Here is an 18400-nt window from a genome sequence, read left to right on the forward strand (position 1 = left end):
CAGTCTTATGTACTGTAATATGATGTTTTTATCCGTTTAGTGAGATAAAAGAGTATTTTCTACCCTTGGCTGGAAATAAAGTTGATTCTATTTATGCTATATGAGTGCACACAGCCCATATTCAGAAACTGCATGTGCTTTTAAATGAGCGTCCGGCACTTCTGTATAGTGTCATACTATACTATACATAGGGAGAAAGTGCTGTTACAGTCATTCCCTGGCTGCAATGATGGTGCAGAGATGCAGAAGACCCTGAAATGCTGACCAATCACAGCAGACTGGGCTTTTCCCAAAATACAAGTTTAAAAATATTCATATAGGTGGCCAGATTAGCTCAGTGGGTAGCGCAGGCACACATTCATAGAGGACTATGCCTTGATGCAGAGGTCCAGTGTTTGAATTTCACTTTTGATAATTTCCTGCTTGTTTTCACCTCTTTCTCCCTGAGCTATCCTAACAAATATAGGCAGAAAAGCCCAAAAAAGAATCTCTGAAAAAATGTATATATATGCATATGGGACCTTTGATTGTTGTATTAAATTAGATTATTTTCCTAATTTCCTTATTCACATTTTCCATTTTCATATTGTGTGTGTTTTGTATTTCCCCATACTGCCTGTACTGTCTCATAATGCTATTGTGATTTTAATAAAGTTAAACCACAAAAAAAGAAAAACATCTTTTACATTGACCTGACCTGACTGCCTGCAGAGACCTGCATGCTGCTGCAGAAGGAGCTGTGCGCGCCCCCGTGATTGCCATGCAGTTTACAGCGGGCATGCAGAACTCGGTTTAACACCATTGCTCTTGCCCTCTGCGCAGGCGCTTAGACGGCATTTCCGGGTACGACATGTCATATAAATACGCTGCTCTACTGCTCGACCGTCGTTAGAAAACACAAACCCAATGATTCCCATATGTCCAGTGGTGTCCTTCACCTATGGTGAGTATTGTTACAAAAACATGTCTAGTATTTTACAGCTAGACAAGTTGAAGTGACGTTAGAAGCAGTATTAAGATAGTCACGTTAATGCTAGTCCTTGGGCCGCTAACCGTTAGCCGTGTGTGTTTGTCTGTCCTCCGCAGTGCCCAGCCGGCTCGGTGAAGATGCCAAAATGGCTACCGGCAATTACTTTGGCTTCACCCATGGCGCTGCTGCCCAGTACAGGTACAGGTACAGTACAATTATCCTAAGTACCCTATCGGTCACAACATGCCACGTATTAACTTAACCTTTAGGAGTGTGAGTGATGTGCAGCTCAAGTGGCTGTGTGCTTCCCAGTGCTGGCTGCCATTGTTACAGCTGGGGGAGGGGAGGGGAGGGGAGGGGCGGCCATCCCTCCCTCTGCTGCTGCTGCTGTGGCTGCTCACACTGCGTTAAAACCCGAAACACACGCACGGAGCTGCGGTCACAGCCTCTGCGGAGATACTGATATTATGGAGATGGAGACCAGACTCAGTAATCCTTCCATATAAATTTCAGAAGCCACAACACAGCGGGACAGATTATTCCAAGTAATCCATGAATGTGCACACTGACATTTTTTTTTTGGCCAACACAGTGTTGCATGGTAAGCATTACATCGCGACAAAAGGTGAGCCACGCACATTAAAAGGCTGACGGAATAGAATAGAATACCCCCCCCCCCCCCCCCCCCCCAAAAAAAAAAAAAACTAGGAGGCTTTTATAAATGTTACTGTATGTCAGAACACTGGTTTTCAGATTGGGGGGGGCCACAACCACATAACAAACTGGGATAGGAGAAAAGGTGCTCTTGTTAATTGGCATTTCTTTAAACCAATCACAATCGTCTTGGGCGGGGCTAAACTTAAAACTGAGCCACGGTGCCTCTGCTAAATAGTTTCAGGAAGGAACTTGTTTTGGTGGAACATGTGTACGTTCAGGAGTAGTTTTAGTCGTTAACAGAAACTTCTGATTGGACAGATAGTGTAGCTAGTTGTCTTTATTTACCCTGCAGAGATCTGAGGACCAGGTAACCATAGTCATAAGAAACCATGGTTTCCAACCTTTCTTCATCTAAGGGCTTAAAAAAAAAGTGGCCAAGAGATATTTTATTTACACAACACACATAATCTGAATGAAGCTGTTTGTACACGCATGAAATTGCAATACCCGAAGCTTATGAAAAAATTTTCACTGGCCGTATGTGTGCAGTGCCATGAAGCAATTCATTACATGGCGTGACCTGATATCATGCGATACTTCCTGATGCTGAGTGTGGCTACTCTCCGGCCGAAAGCATAGACAGTTAAAGAAGTGGAACAACAGATCCAGTTGTTCTGGATGGAGAGAAGGCAATGAAAATAGAAGCACTTTTCCGGTGATGACTGCGTCGCCTCCAACTGAGCTTGACAACTTGGTTGTAATGTTGGCAACTTGTCTGAAAGTTGTAGGTCTTCTGGTAGCTGTGCCAAGAGAAATCTTAATCATTTCCAATCAGCAGAGACGGAGAGCATAGGTATATAATAATATCTCCTATATGTAAGGAGATAACATAGGCACAGGCTAATTATTGCTAACTAACATGCTAGTTAACATTAGTATTTAAAACTAAACAGCTAATGGAAGCCCAAACTGTTTGCATGCTTCTACTGACCATACGGTCACTTATGGACTATGCGACGGTAAGTCGCATGGTTATGGCGCAATCCAGTCTATATTTTTGCAAAAACCTCTGCTACGGAGCCCTAACATGAGCTACAAGGTAATGGAGCTTTTATACATTGTCGTGTTTCTTTAGAAATAAACAATGGACAAACAGTCTTGACATGCTTCAGATGTAAAGTTATTTACTGTCAAAGTAGCGCCAAAATGAATGGGAGTCAATAGGATGCTAACGGTGGCCGATGGCTTGGTAGTATCAATATGGCGCCATGTGAGCTACGCTTGGAGAGGAGAGCCTAACCCCCTTGGCCGAAAGTTGCATTCCATTGTCTCTGAAGATGTTAAGGTAAATTAATTAAACTGCATAGTTCCCTTAACAGCTGTCTGCTGTGAGCACAGTCACCGTCTCTCACTTGGCAAACGTCCCATTAATGTTCTGTATGACAGAGTGGAAGCCTGAGCTGCCCTGCTCATGTATTATACCTCTAACTATTGTAGAGGTGATGCTAACCGTATGTGAAATGGGATCTGCCACAACGAGTGATGCCAACAAGTCGCCACTGGCCAGCTAACCTTTTGACTTTTCTCTTTGTGTTGCCCTTCCAGTCAGCAGCCGACTGCCGGGGTAGCGTACACACATCCCACCACAGTGGCCAGCTACACGGTTCATCAAGCGCCTGTGGCGGCACACACGGTGGCGGCAGCCTACGCTCCCACTGCGGCCACGGTTGCTGTAGCTCGGCCTGCGCCTGTCTCAGTAGCGGCTGCTACTGCTGCAGCTTATGCAGGATACCAGCCAACCCACGCGGCCACTGACTACGGCTACCCGCAGCGCCAGCCGGAGGTCCCTCCACCGCCACCGCCCGTCACCTCGCAAAACTACCAGGTACAAAACTACCAGGTACAAAAAGCTTTCTTTTTTCCTTTTAATATTGTTACTTTTTGTCATTTTGATTCTTGGTAGTCACACTGGGCAGGGTGATTATACCAGCGGTTGGCTGAGTCATTTTTTAAAATTGTACACAGATTGAATGACTGCTAAGTCCTGTGACCTGTTGTTCACGTTTTTCTTTTAGTTTTAGTATATTTATTATCCACTGAATAAATGTTCCAATATTTAGGTCCAGCCCTATTAATTAAAGTTTTCTAAATGAAATCATGGCTGGATGTTGCTTTAATTAATTGGCTTGAGAGGCTGTGTGAATGTTGTTGTTGTTGTTGTTATTATTGGGGTACTAAAAATTCTTTCAAAAATAAATACTGTTTCTAAGCTAAAAACCTGAGCTCAGTCTGTTATGTAGCAAAGGTTCTGAATATTGATGTCAATGTGATATTTCAGTTTTTTTCTTTTTAATACTGTACATTTGCAAGAAGTCGTAAAATTCTGGTTCAGGTTTTTCATCATGGGCTAGTAGATTGATGAGTTGGGAAAATGAATTTCAGTAATTTAAGCATAAGGCTTTAACATGTGAACAAAATGTGAAATAAGCGAACTGTGAAATACTTTAATGAATTGCATATTACCATGTCAAATTGTGTAATTGGTGTGAATCTATGTAAGGTGGGTGTTGCACCTGTGGTCTGTTAACTAAAGTAACTTCCCCGCAAACAAACAAAAGTGACTTTGGTGTTAGCTGTCTTTGACATGTGGACAGGGAGAACCAGGATTTGAACCGCCAACCCTGTGATTGTGTCTTACCGTTTTCCTCTGCAGGACTCGTACTCCTATGTCCGGTCCACAGCTCCTGCTGTCGCGTATGACACCAAGCAGTACTACCAACAGCCTACTGCTACTGCAGCGGTCGCTGCTGCACAGCCACAACCCAGCGTGGCAGATTCCTACTACCAGACAGGTAGATGTTCAAACTACACTGTAGCCCAGATTTGTTTGCTCCCAACCAGTTTGTTAAAACATACCTAATTCACTTTTATTTTTTTTGATAAGTTTGAAAATTTGCTTAAAATTCACTTGACAATTGAATAGAACCACAGTTATTGAAAGCTCCTCCAATGTGTTTGCTATATGAGCTGTACATCCAGGTGCTAACCCGATTTGGCATGGTCTGGCTAACCACTGGTTCAGGGGGACTGTAGAACTTATGCTCCCCATGTGCCAAGACATACACCTAGTTAGCATGTTAATTCAACAGTACTCATTCAACGCTACGCGGTACAATACCAAAAATGAATTTGTGCTTTCCAGCACCCAAACCAGGATATAGCCAGGGGGTGACATCATACACCCAGAGCCAGCAGACTCGGCAGGTGACTGTGATAAAACCAGCTGCTCCCAGTCCAGCCTCGTCCACGTTCTCCATCTACCCAGTGACCTCTACTGTCCAGCCAGCCGCAGCGTCTGTGGTCCCCTCCTACTCCCAAAGCCCAACATACAGCACCAATGCTGTCACCTACTCCGGTAAGCTTTTGAAGAGTATCGTAAAGACATTGACGTTGGTAATCCGTTCTCTTTAGCCACAAGGCATCACCAGTAACACTTAAAAACAGCGTAGTCTTAGCACAGTGGTGCTTTTTCTAACATCAGCATGCTAACATGCTCAAAGTGACAATGCTACCCTGCTTCTTTTTTACAAGTTGTATAACATTATCCCCCCTACTTGCAGTCACCATCTTTCTTGGCTCAGCTGCCTGCCTGCCTGCGTGTGCGCGTGCGTGTGTGTGGTGTGTGTGTGTGTGACAATCCAGCAGCTCTGTTTTAATAGTACCGTAATGCCTTGATACTGGCCCCGCCTTTAAAGCAGGTATAATATTTACCATCTTCACCTCTTAGTTTAGCACCTTTTAACATGCTAATATTTTTTATTTGGCACTAAACACAAAGTACAGAGTTTACAGAATGTTAAGTCATCAAAATTGTTTTGAAGTCATGGAGATCTATTGTCCAAAATGTGCATGAACCCAGATGTGGAACAATCTAAAACATCATTTATTGTGAAATTACATCTGTCCTAGCCATTACGTTACATTTAGCTGACGCGTTCATCCAAAGCAACTTACAATTGCTATATAAATATCAGAGGTTGCACCTCACTTAACCCCTAGCTAAGTGACTAGCTCAGGGACACACTGGTAGATGTATCGCAGTGGGGAAACTTTGCTTGTGACTGTGTAGGTTTTAAGTCGGCCTTGGTTTCTCCTTTTCCAGGAACCTCGTACTCTGGTTATGAGGCAGCAGTTTACTCTGCAGCCTCCAACTACTACCACCAGCAGCAGCAACAGCAACAGCAGCAGAAGCAGGCAGTGGCAGCTGTAGCGGCAACAGCAGCATGGACGGGGAACACTTTCACCAAGAAACCCCCCTTTCAGAACAAGCAGCTTCGGCCCAAGCAACCACCTAAGCCCCCCCAGATCCACTACTGCGACGTCTGTAAGATCAGCTGTGCCGGCCCGCAGGTGAGTTTTTATTTAGCCCATTATAACAGTTTTTGTCGTATGTGCTAATAAGCATTAAGCACATACAGTGGCTTGAGAGAGTTTACACACTCATGCTAAAGTTGATTTAAAAAAAAAAAAAAAAAAAAAAAACATCTTTTGAAAATTGATCTTAATCCCTTAATTAAAAAAAATAGGAAAATCATGGTGGCACTGTGTAGTTTTAGTTTCCAGTAAGGTATGTGTGTCAATATAAAACACCTCCTGTTTTTACTGTCTGCTGAGTGTGCTCCTAATATTGTGTAACCTCAAAGGACTCCACAGAGCCATGCACAAACAAATGTCTGTCAGCCCGTGTGAGTAAGGGCTCTGTCTTTCTCCAAACGTTGAATGCATTAGACCTACAAGGAGCATCTAGAAGGCCAGAAGCACAAGAAGAAGGAAGCTGCACTGAAGGTTTCCCAGAGCAGCACCAGCAGCAGCGGGGGTGGTGGAGGGGTGTTGGCCCGCAATGCTCAGAACCAGCTCCGCTGTGAACTTTGTGATGTTTCCTGCACTGGGGCAGACGCCTATGCTGCCCATATCCGTGGAGCGAAACACCAAAAGGTATGGATATCAGTGGGGCATTACATGGCTACGGCTGAAGGTGGTGTTAACGGACAAAACGGCCCTCTGGCGCAGCTCCAGCTCTCTTTGAGTTTGGGATTTAGAAGAAAATTGTGATACTGAGTTGTAACCTTTTTGTCAATGCTAATGGTGCTAAATCATTTAATTCCTATATGTTACCAAAATGTATTGGATTTCAAAACATAAAATCCAATAACATGCATCCATTATTTAAACCTTCTGTCCTGTGATGTGTAACCCTAAGCGGCTGTTTACATTCACACCTGCCGACAGCTAAAAGTTGTCAACTAACTTAACATGCATGTCTTTAGTCTCTAAAGACTCTGTATAAAGACAGACACCTTAAGGTCATGCAAACTCCACAGATAAGGATGAGATAAAACGGACATGTTTAGATGAACATGGCAGCTGTAATCGGTCCACACCTAGTACAGACCACCAAATATATATAGTAATGAACAAGCCTTTTGAAGTGGTACATAAATGAAATTGTGTTGGGAATCAGTAGTCTACTGTGTGTTAACCCTCAGACCTTCTGAAACTTCTCTGAACTCTCTTCTGCAGGTTGTGAAGCTTCATACCAAACTTGGTAAGCCCATTCCCTCCACTGAGCCCAGCATGGTCACTCAGACATCGGCCTCCACCACAGCGGCTCCTAGCAAGACCACCACCGCTCCCCTGAGTAGCTCCAGCAGCACCAGCTCTCCGTGTGTGGCGGCCTCCTCCGCTGCCACCAGCTCCAACCCCCCCTACCTGAAACCTGTCAACATAGTCAGCGGTGGTGTGGCAGGTGCCAAGAACACATTAGCCAACTGTGCTGCCAGCCCTGCCTCAGCTGGGAAGAAAGTCAACGCCCCCAAGATCAATTTTGTTGGTAAGTAAGCCCCCGTTGAGGATGCAGCCCTTCTCCGGGCGTTCTCACTTTGAGTTTGTGCTTTGGTCTCAATCAGTTGATTATGTTGTAAACTTGATTGGTTTTCCCTTGGTTTGGTTTCACACCTGTCCACCAATCCAAGCGTACCAAAATACTTTATTGCAAATCACGAATCAAGAACGTTCACTCTACTTATTGGCTGGATGTGTGTGGAGCGGGAGCAAGAAAGTAAATGATTGTTTTCAGGAAATTATTGAAATATTTGTACCAATAGTTTTGCTTAAGTAAAAACCTTTTTTGTTCTTTAGGAACATGTCTGTCAAGTCTTCAGTTAACGAAACTGAAATATCACAGGGAGGGATGTTAAAATGGAAACGGCCACAGTGAGCTTCAGGTGATGCACTCACAGGCTGTGTGGCCATTTTTCTGTTGAGGAATAAAAATCCCTAATTTTATCCAAAAAGTCAATCCTAAAAATGAGTTGTTAGCTGCTCTATTACTATCTGCTGATTATGTGAACCTGAGAATTCCTCCTCGCAGAGCCACCTTACCAACTTCGTTACATTGTCCTTTTTGTGTGGAATAATTTGGACCAAGATTTAGCAGTAGCACTGTAAATGATGTATGATTTTTTTATTTTTTTAAATTGTAATTTCTTGTATGCAGGTGGAAATAAATTACAGACCACAGTGAAGATGGATGAGACCAAAGCGGAGGCCTCTAAGCCTGCAACGCCCTCTTCAGCTACTCATGACCCCAAGACCGACGTTTCAGATTCTCTGTCCACATCGGCCTTGGCTGCTCTGCAGAGCGACGTCCAGCCTGTTGGCCATGATTATGTGGAGGAAGTGAGTTGTGACTGACCAATTCAATGGGTTAGACCCAGCCTACACTGCACACTGAGCAGAAATGCATTTAAATCTTGACTGTAACACATGAAACTCTTTCTAGGTCCGCAACGATGAAGGCAAAGTCATCCGCTTCCATTGCAAGCTGTGTGAATGTAGCTTCAACGATCCAAACGCAAAGGAAATGCATCTCAAAGGTCGTAGGCATCGCCTGCAGTACAAGGTTTGTAGCGGACATTGCATTTGATTTTAATACACGCTGGTTCAATCATCAGGCATCTTGCACCAGGTTCTGAAACTCGTGTACATATCATGTTTGGGTAAAGTGTTTTTGCTTGCAAGTTTTCAGGGTGCTTAAATGCATCTGGTCCAGTAGAAAACACATCAACTCAAATAATAGTAAATGTAGTCACATACACATAGGATCTACAGGCATATTGGCTGATGAAAAGATAAGAGTATGCATCCTGAGAGTGCTGAGTCAGTGCTGCTTCAAAGACCTTTCCCTGCTGTAATGTCATGGCTGAGAGCGTGTTTTAGCCAGGCTCTGCTCGGAGTCAAACTTTCTGCCAAATGTCTAGGGATGACTGGGATGCTTGATAACTATTTACGCCTGCGATATGTTTAAACCATCATTTTCCTGTTATTAATGTTTAACTTTGAGATCTGTCAGCAGTTCAGAATAGTTTTCTTCTTATTTCTGTATTAGACCCATGAAAAAGCATTTTACACGTTTTTTTTTTGTTTTTGTAGAAAAAGGTGAACCCGGACCTGCAGGTGGAGGTCAAGCCCAGCATCCGAGCTAGAAAGATTCAGGAAGAGAAGATGAGAAAGCAGATGCAGAAAGAGGAGTACTGGAGAAGAAGAGAGGAGGAGGAACGCTGGAGAATGGAGATGCGGTATGGTTATGGTCATTTCTTATTAACATGCGTTTAGAAGACGGCCAGTATATAAGTAATTATGTTTCCACGCCGTCAGGTATGCTTTAAAGGGAAGAATGTTACCAATGTCTGTTTCTACAAGGATGTTATGTCGCGTTGGGTGGCATAAATAATGGTTAATGATGACTGCAGATGAGTCCATAGAAGGCACAAGGCATTAATGGTTTAAGAAGGATTAATTTAATTCTCCAACACCATCGGGGTACCTGGTTAGCTCACCTGGTAGAGCATGTGCCCCATGTACAGAGGCTGTTATTCGTCCCAGCGGCCACATGTTCAATTCAGGCCCTTTCCTGCATGGCATTGCCCCTCTCTCCCCTTTCATGCCTAAACTTTCCTATCAAATAAAGGCCCAAAATGCCAAGTAAGTAATAATCATAAAAAAATGAGCTGTGGTTTAATATTTCCAGGCGTTATGAAGAAGACATGTACTGGAGACGCATGGAGGAGGAGCAGCACCACTGGGATGACCGACGGCGTATGCCAGACGGAGGGTATCCACCAGGCCCTCCTGGCCCTCCGGGTCTCCTTGGAGTCCGGCCTGGCATGCCTGGCCTGCAGCCTCAGGGTCCTGTGGTGAGGCTTGCTGACTTTGTTTAACCCATATACTGTACATGCACACAAAGGCGGGGTATTGTAATTTTTAGGGTTAGAGTTTATTTTGTATTGTTTGAGGTTAGATCAGACATTTTTTTGGCAATTACTTCTCCATCATTTAAATATACAATAAACTCGGGAAACAATTTAAATCAATTTTATTATAGATATAAAATCCTAGTGATAGCCATCCCTATCTGTGAGTGTCACTTTTGTTTCATTGAATAAGAAAATCTAATCATACTGACATTGTAAAGTTGTAACCGCTGTTTTGATACACAACAAGACTGTGTGGAGTGTTAATGATATATTTTTGTTAATGATATATATTTTTTTGGAAACCTTTTGTGGCTCTCAGCCCCCGCGTCGGCCTGATTCTTCAGATGACCGCTACGTCATGACCAAGCATGCAGCCATCTACCCCTCAGAAGAGGAGCTCCAGTCTATCCAGAAGATTGTGTCCATCACAGAACGGGCCCTCAAACTGGTCTCGGACATAATCACAGACCAGGACAAAGACAAGGTCAAGGAAGACGACAAAGAGGAGAAAGAGCCCGCTAAAGACAGGTGGGATTTACATTTCAGATTGTGTACTCAATGTAATAACGTAGTAGTTTTTACATAATCCTGATTACAAACAACAGACTGAGGCAAAAACATGATCACTTTTGCGGGGCTAATAAGAATATCGGTATAAATGTATAATGTTTAACGCCAAAGTAAATCTGTCTTTTGCAAAGCCAATCCTGCCTCATGCCTGCAGAGCTCAGTACCAGAACCAACCCATTGCCCCCAAAACTGTAAACACATATTCAGTTATATGGAGTTCGCATTCAGCGTTACATTTTGTATTCAAATGAAACTTAAAATGCCTGTAAGATAGTGTTATTATAGCAAATTTTTAACCAAAGTTTTCCGTTAGTTGAATACCTGAGTCATATATCAGCAGGTATTTGTTGTGCAGCAGATTATCCACGGTTATCAGGGTCTGAAATAACACTCGCCATGTGCAGGTATATTTTCCATTTGGTGAGTAAATCTAAGAGGCCTCAGACTAATTCATTAGCTAGTAAGTGGTGATTTTTGGCAGCCAGCCTTCCAAAAGAAAGCACAATGAAATCAAAGTTGAACCGATCATTAACAGTTGACCCGTCAAGGAGGCTCTGACTCACTTTCTACACTCTGTGTTGTTGGACAGCTGTATGCTGCTGCTTGTATCGGTGGTGGTGTGTGCATTATCGGACTCGTGCACCTAGGCCTGCACAATATCTATCTTTTTATAATAATATGATAAAAACGCTTTAGCTTTAAAACGCAACATGCTGGTTCAGAAGTAGGACCAGCAACTTAACTGGCAGTTAAGAAATTGATTATATGGCCTATCTACATTTTTGTCGTGCAAGAGATGTGTTTTAAAACTTTGTTTATGCTAATTGGTCAACAAACCTTTTATAAGCCTTAATATTTTGGCCAGTAAAAAATATTCTTGTTTTTTTTCTTTTATTATGAAATATATCTACCAGCCAACTTGACCGGTGAGTCCAAGATAATTTGGTCAGCTTGTCTGAACATTCCAGGTTTATACAGTAAGGTCATTTGGAGAACAGCAGTGCACTGTTTAAGCAATAATCCAGACCACGTTTTAAGATACAAGTGGCCAGACCATTTTACTAATATTTTCCTACAGTATATTTTCATTCATATTTGACCTCCATGTTGAACTATATAGCCTGGATATTTCAATTATTTGGATATGTGTAGCTAACGGCAGACGTGAGTGACGGGGTGCCTCGCTCCACCCTGTTTCACTTTTCTTCCAAACACACCAGTGAGTGCTTTTCAATTTGGCTGTCTAATTCTTAGTTATTTTAACAATTGTGTATCTAGATCTTTCTCTAAGAATGAGTCCATTATAACTGTTTGTGTTACTCCTGCGTATCTCCCTTGTGTGTGTGCAGAGCCCTGAAGGGAGTGATGCGGGTCGGCGTCCTGGCCAAAGGCTTGCTGCTCCGCGGGGACAAGAACGTCAACCTGGTCCTGCTCTGCTCGGAGAAGCCCACCAAGAACCTCCTTAGCCGCATCGTGGAGCACCTCCCCAAACAGCTAACAGTACTATCTTTACAAATATCTCACCACAATCACTTTCTGCAGTGGCCGCTTTAATAGGTACCTTCCTCGCGCTTTCCAAGTCATTTGTTGCCCTGATCTGACGGTTTTAAAGCCACTTATTTGGCTGTGTACTGGTTGGTTATCAGAAAATCTAGGAACAAATGGTTGAATCTTAATAGCCAAATCTGATTTAAACCAAAAAGGTTTGATTTGTGTACCACCCTAATATGGTGTCTAGTGTTTTTAGATGGCGTATTATTAGTATGGAGTATTGGTAAGAAACAAAGACTCAGGAACTTGGAGGGACTTTTTTTTTTTTTTTATTAGTCATTGCTTTCTCATATTAAAACAGGAAACTTGGATTACATTATAGATAATCTATTTGGGTCCCCACCACATTACCCAGTTGCATAAACCTCACATCATGCCCATTTTGTTCCAACAGTAATTGGATCTCATGATTCCAGTGAGCATCCTTTGACATACCAAAAGACTTTTGCAGTCCACATGTACTAACAGCTGTAGCTATGAAAGTGGCCACTCAGTAGGGTAGATGACATTTTCTTGGTATGCCCCCTGTCTGGGAAATGACTGTCGACAAGTTGGATGTACAATGGACTTTTAAATGTTAGTGCATTTGCATCTACACTGTTTCTTCCAGATTGTAACACCAGAAAAATATGAGGTCAGTGGATCTATCCAGGAAGCAGCGATCATTCTGACTTCCTGTGCCGAGCCAAAGATGGAAGTGACGATCACACTGACTTCACCTGTCATCAGGGAGGAAAATGGCCGGGATGGAGGTTGGGAAACCCATCACAGCCTTTCCCATTGCACCTCTTTTCTTTTCTTTCTGCTATCTTTCTATGAAATCTGGTTCAATATGTTTGACACTCAGAAGAGCGCTGTCCTGCTGGCACTCCACAAACACGTTTTGTTGGGCTTTAAATCAGATCATCCTGGCTTCTTGCTCTTTATGTAGGATTCATTTGGATTTCAGAAATGAATGACAGGGCAACCAAGGAAGCAAGCTCATCAGATTTAACTGCAGATGTGATCTCTTCTCTTCAGCGGTTGCTGTGCACAGTCAGTGGCCTGCACATATTTCAGTTTTAATACCACCTTTGTTTGAACAACTGAAACCATTAGAATGGATTTATTTTCAATGAAACATTAGAATTAGATAATCTGCTTTTACTGGCCTAAGTGAGAGCCAATGAGAGGCCCCCCAACATAGTTGTTTTTCTCTGTTTGTGGGGCAGATCACTTCTAGTATCAAATGAAAACGAGATCGAAAGAGGCAAGTGCCAGCAGTATTGCTCTTAGGCTTTTTGCTCTTACCTCTCAAATGCTATCTTTATCCTCCAAACAAAGCATGACCAGTGTTTGCATTGTGTTAAGTCTAGTTAATCCCAGGTGAGATTCTATTTTGTTTCCTGTGTTCCAGGGGATTCTTTCTATTTCATTGTATGCTATAGTCAATGGGAGACATGCATTACAGTATCTTTTCTCCAAATTTCCTTTTGAGATGAGGAGACAAAAAAAGGACAATTCCTGCTGAAGATGATTAAATAGAGAACTCGAGTTTAATTTGGAATTAATTGTGCAAAGATGTTTTTGCAACCCCTTCTCAAACCAAGATTTGGCAGAGGAAATTGGATGTTACTTTCCCACAGGAAACAAATCTTCCTTTTTGTGTACTGGCCAACAACAGTTCACCATGCTGAGGTCCCCTGTTCTGAAGTGCTCCCCTGAGTTTAAAAAAAAAAAGGAAAAAAAAATGAAAGCCTTTTGGCAAGTTTTTGTCGTTTTGACTTCGCTGACAAAGGAAAGATTAGGACCAATAATTTGAAGATGGATCAGTTTCACGTTTGAATGAATTGACAATGGACAGATAAAGATGAACCACATTGTTTTCAAATCCAATTGTTCCAAATGATTCTTAGGGGAGTATTGTTAGAAGTTGAGGTACAGAAGGCTATGACAGGAATCTTTGTTTGGACCTGAGTGCAGCCTTTGGTATACAGTGATTGTTTGGGTCTGATTCCAACCTACTGATGTTAGGTATGCATGCAGTGATATCCTAACCCTTTTGTTTGCTGGTAGTTCATGTTTTTTTCTCTTCTTCAGCACCCATTGCTTCCTCCTTTTTATATTCGTAGTAATATTTCCAAGTCCAGCACAAAGAAACTACACATTTTTCTAGTACACTGTATCCCATCAGAGGTTTAGTAGAGCCCAACAGCTTCGGAAGGATTTTTGACCAAGGTTTTCTCACATCCCAAAAACGTTGCCACACCTACTATTGCCATGCCTCTTTTCTATCAGGTCAGTCCCTATTAGCAGCCATTTGCCCTTTCTTTATCTCTGCACCAAGTTCATTCCATCAGTCACTAGCCACGAGTCTCTCCTCTGTCCCAGTGCGTGAGCAAAGCAAATTTTCTCAAATAAGACCTTCCCATGGAGGAAAGCTTCACAACACAATCACCTGATGAAAATGGTATTGGCTTCAAAAAGCTTTAAGCTCCAGACCCAAGTGATTTAGTCATTGGTGCTTTCCAAACGCATCCGTGTTGAGTCAGTCAATTCCAACCCCTCTTACAGAATCTAATGACTGAACATGTGTCTGTCCACTTACTTTGACAATGTGCTGGTTTGTGTAGTCGAAGTGACTACAAAATAAGCAACCGATTTTTGTGGGTTGTCATGGAAACAGACATTGGTATGTGTGGCAATGTGTTTGTTCTTTGCCAGCCTCGCTGACCTGGTCAAACACCCATTCCTCATCACCATTTTGACACTTCAAATCCATTTTTAGATGTAACCTCGGGTATGGTGAAAGACCCAGCGGACGTCTTGGACAGGCAAAAATGCCTTGACGCTCTGGCTGCTCTGCGCCACGCTAAGTGGTTCCAGGTTCGGAACATCATTTTACTTTCTTATTGTAGCCTTATGAGATGCATTCTTTGTTTACTCCTTTACTTGTTTTTACACATTTGGTTTTATTTTATAGTAATGAGGAAAACTATTACTATTTGAAGCAATAACAACAAAATATTCAAGGATGCCACACATTACAACAACGATCTGGTTAATGTCCGTGTGTATTGATTATAAAGTTCATTTGAAGCTCTTGTATGAAACAAATACTCTAGCAAAGAACTGGCATCCTTGTATTCCCTTTTCAATTCAAGTACTGCATTCTAGTTCCATGTGATTCCATAAGGCTGCACAATAACTTGCACAAAGGTGTGCCATCAAGAAGTGCTTTCATGTTCAACGTTTGTATCGTTTTGATTCTATCTATATATATTTAGAAATAGGGATTGAGAGAAAAAGGAATATCTGAGTAGTTTCCTGTGATTCTGCTACGTGAGCACAAGCACAGGCAAAGTAAAGCAGATTTCCTCTGCTCTGTCAGTCCCTATACTCTCCTCTCAGGTGGACTCTTGTACTTTAAGTACCTGTTTGTGAGATACCTGGATAAGCCGGGGGGTCAGGGTTTAGAAGATGACAAGTTCTCATTTCTTGTGCATCTTGCAAACTTTGAACTCCTTTACTAACTGTGAGGTACAAGACTACTGGGAATGGCAGCTGATTGCAAGCTCTTCTGGCTCATACACACCTCAAACCATACTCAAGCTTCCATTATGCACAGTAGTGTTTGGACCTCTATGGCACAACTGATTCACTTGTTTGGTCCATCTCTTGTCACTCTTGTCACTCCGTAAACCTAACTTTATTGCATCAAAAGGCTAGAGCCAATGGACTTCAGTCCTGTGTGATCATCATCCGAATCCTGCGAGACCTGTGTCAGCGAGTTCCTACGTGGTCCACCTTCCCCGGATGGGTGAGTATGCTGTTGAACCGGGCCTCTAAGTGCCAGGTGACGTTGGGCTGTCCCTCTTTGATCCCCAACAGTCAATCTACTGTTTGACATGAACGGCCACAGGCGGCCTGAGTGAAAATTCTAACCGTGTTAGCTCCCACGTCTGGTTGTTGATCTGAGACTTTGAGTTAGGCTGTTAGCAACGCAGCAGTAGGGTGCTCGGATACCACCTGTTTATAGACTTACTTTTCATGTAACTGAAGTACATTTACACTGTGAAGGCATGTCTGTGAATCACTCAACAAACAACACTAACCCTAATCCACTTATCAGCAGGTTCAGAACAAAGGCCTTGTTCAGACTGCAGCCCAAATCGTTTTGTTGCCATGTCCAGATTGTATTCTGGTTAATTTCAGAGAGTCTGGACCCGAATTAAACACATTAAACCCAAACCACATTTGGAGTTGTTTTGAAATGTGATTCCAATCTGATTTCTACAGATGTCCCAGTCCGGCCACTCAAATTGGATTCCAGTCTTATACGCCTGTACTTATGCAGATCAGAAAGTTTTAAAAACTCTGAGGCTGTGTAGTCGGAGCCAGGGAGAACCAACTGGATTGTAGGGCAAGATGACGGCCCTCTGGTTTTAAAACTCTCTCTTGGTAAAGACCATACAGAATTAACCCGTTGAGATAAGTTGGTGATGTCTGATCACTTGGAAATAACCGTACAGGCAGTCTGTGGTAGATCTGAGAAACCAATCCGATCAGGCTGCAGTCTGAACGTAGTCTTAGCGTAGTTTGTAGAGCCCGGCCGATAAAGGATTTTTAAGACCGACGTGACTATTTGGTTATTTAAAAGCCGATATGCCGATATATATTTAAATTAATCCAGAACCGCGTAACAAAACATTAACAGATTTTCCCTAACTTAGTTATTTATGAGTTCTCACTAAAATATAATTTGTTTTATTGTCGCAACAGAACAGAGAACATGAAAACATATGAAAGTTCTAATGAATAAAAACAAACACTCATAACATGGTTGACATTCCATTTTTATTTTTTAAATATTTAATTCATTTATCAGAATCATTTGTCATTATGATTCTGATGAATGAATATTTGAAAGAAAATCGTCCATTGTTAATGCCGATATGGATAGATCGGCCCGCCGATATCGGCCGGGCTCTAGTAGTTTGCAGCAGAAACCTTTTCAAACCCGACTAGTGGGTTCCATCTTTCAGTCTGGTGTGTGTGCAGTCGGAGATTGTGTTTCAGCGTCTAAGCCGTCTTCCCCGTCCTTTGTGTTCAGGCCATGGAGCTGCTGGTAGAGAAGGCCATCAGTAGCGCCTCGGCCCCCCTCAGCCCGGGGGACGCCCTGAGACGCGTCTTTGAATGCATTTCCTCTGGGATCCTACTCCCCGGTGAGATGGTTTCTTTATTTTCCTCTGCCTTGATTCTTGTTTACCGTCCTGTAGCCCAAACAGCAGCTTTCTGTTCTTGGACCAGGCATGAGGCAGATGAGAAAAGGGGGGGGGGGGGGGGGGCATTTGTGTGGGAATTTCCCCAGTTGGGAACAAATTATTCAAATTGTTCTAGCACCGCACAAATGCTCAAACAATGTTAACTAAAAGGAAAAATAATTCCTGCCCTGTGATTCAGATAGAGGATCAGGCCAGGAGTTTTCCTGTGGTCTTGCTGAACCTGCATCACTTACTGCGGGTTTTATTTCTCCCAGGTGGGCCAGGATTGGTAGATCCCTGCGAGAAGAAGCTGGTGGATACCCTCACAGCGATGGGCGAGCAGCAGAGAGAGGAAATTACCTCCAGTGCCCAGGTACGAGCTCTCTCCTGTTTTAAATAGGAGGCTGGATGCTGTTTAGGAGACGATGGGAAAGGCATTCAGACAACTGAGCAGATGTTTTAGGTGAACAATGAGCTGTTCCTCAGTGCCAGCGGACTCTGTTCCTCACCAGCAGATGTCAGGCGTCAGAGTTTTGTGTTAGTCTTGTCATAAATATAATGAGGTTCCTCATGGCTTGTTTTGAAATATCCTTCCTGTCTGTCCATACAGTTTGCGCTAAGGCTTCTGGCCTTCCGTCAGATCCACAAGGTTTTGGGTATGGACCCTCTGCCGCAGATGAACCCTCGCTTCAGCGTCCGCAACAGCCGCAAGCGTCGCCGCGACAACAGTGATGGCACGGACAGCTTCGAGGGCGAAGGCAAAAAGGACAAAAAAGATTACGATAGTTTATAAGCAAGCTTCTCAATCTAACCTCCATACACAGATGTACTAACGTGTTGTCTCCTCAGTGATGCCGTTCTCTTTCCTTTGTAACTGCAGCCTCACTCTGCTCTGTATCACACAAACAGAAAGCCCGTCTGTGTACTGTTTTAGTTGTAGAGTTCCTAAAGTCCTCCCTGTGCTACATAACGCTGTTTTTACCTGATGTGCTTCTTCAACACAAGTGTTGATGCCAGTGACTCCCTAGGAGATGAGAGGATCCCAAACATGACGTCATATCTGTAGAGCTGTATTCCGAGGTGGACTGTGTTAT

The 18400-nt window shown here is 43.0% G+C and overlaps 1 protein-coding gene across 3 annotated transcripts; it reads left to right on the forward strand.

Moving 5' to 3' along the window:
* The first annotated feature begins 749 nt into the window (after window positions 1-749).
* On the forward strand, window positions 750-18395 carry zfr (zinc finger RNA binding protein). Of its 3 annotated transcripts, none has more exons than XM_032516913.1 (20): window positions 750-943; window positions 1087-1168; window positions 3233-3527; window positions 4341-4479; window positions 4830-5042; window positions 5790-6037; window positions 6416-6622; window positions 7208-7517; window positions 8184-8365; window positions 8469-8588; window positions 9119-9264; window positions 9717-9882; window positions 10262-10470; window positions 11862-12012; window positions 12674-12815; window positions 14831-14928; window positions 15767-15862; window positions 17156-17267; window positions 17582-17679; window positions 17917-18395. In XM_032516913.1, exons 1-20 carry the CDS (start codon window positions 907-909, stop codon window positions 18097-18099), a joined length of 3234 nt encoding a protein of 1077 aa, XP_032372804.1. In that variant the 5' UTR covers window positions 750-906; the 3' UTR covers window positions 18100-18395. The 3 variants fall into 3 exon arrangements, 2 of the variants coding, with proteins under 2 accessions (XP_032372804.1, XP_032372805.1); XM_032516914.1 differs by having other exon boundaries at window positions 3233-3512; XR_004332180.1 differs by lacking the exons at window positions 14831-14928; window positions 17582-17679; window positions 17917-18395 and having other exon boundaries at window positions 17156-17273.
* The last annotated feature ends 5 nt before the right edge of the window (window positions 18396-18400 follow it).

This window comes from Etheostoma spectabile, chromosome 5 (genome assembly GCF_008692095.1).
Source record: "Etheostoma spectabile isolate EspeVRDwgs_2016 chromosome 5, UIUC_Espe_1.0, whole genome shotgun sequence".
NCBI classification, from domain to species: Eukaryota; Metazoa; Chordata; class Actinopteri; order Perciformes; family Percidae; genus Etheostoma; species Etheostoma spectabile.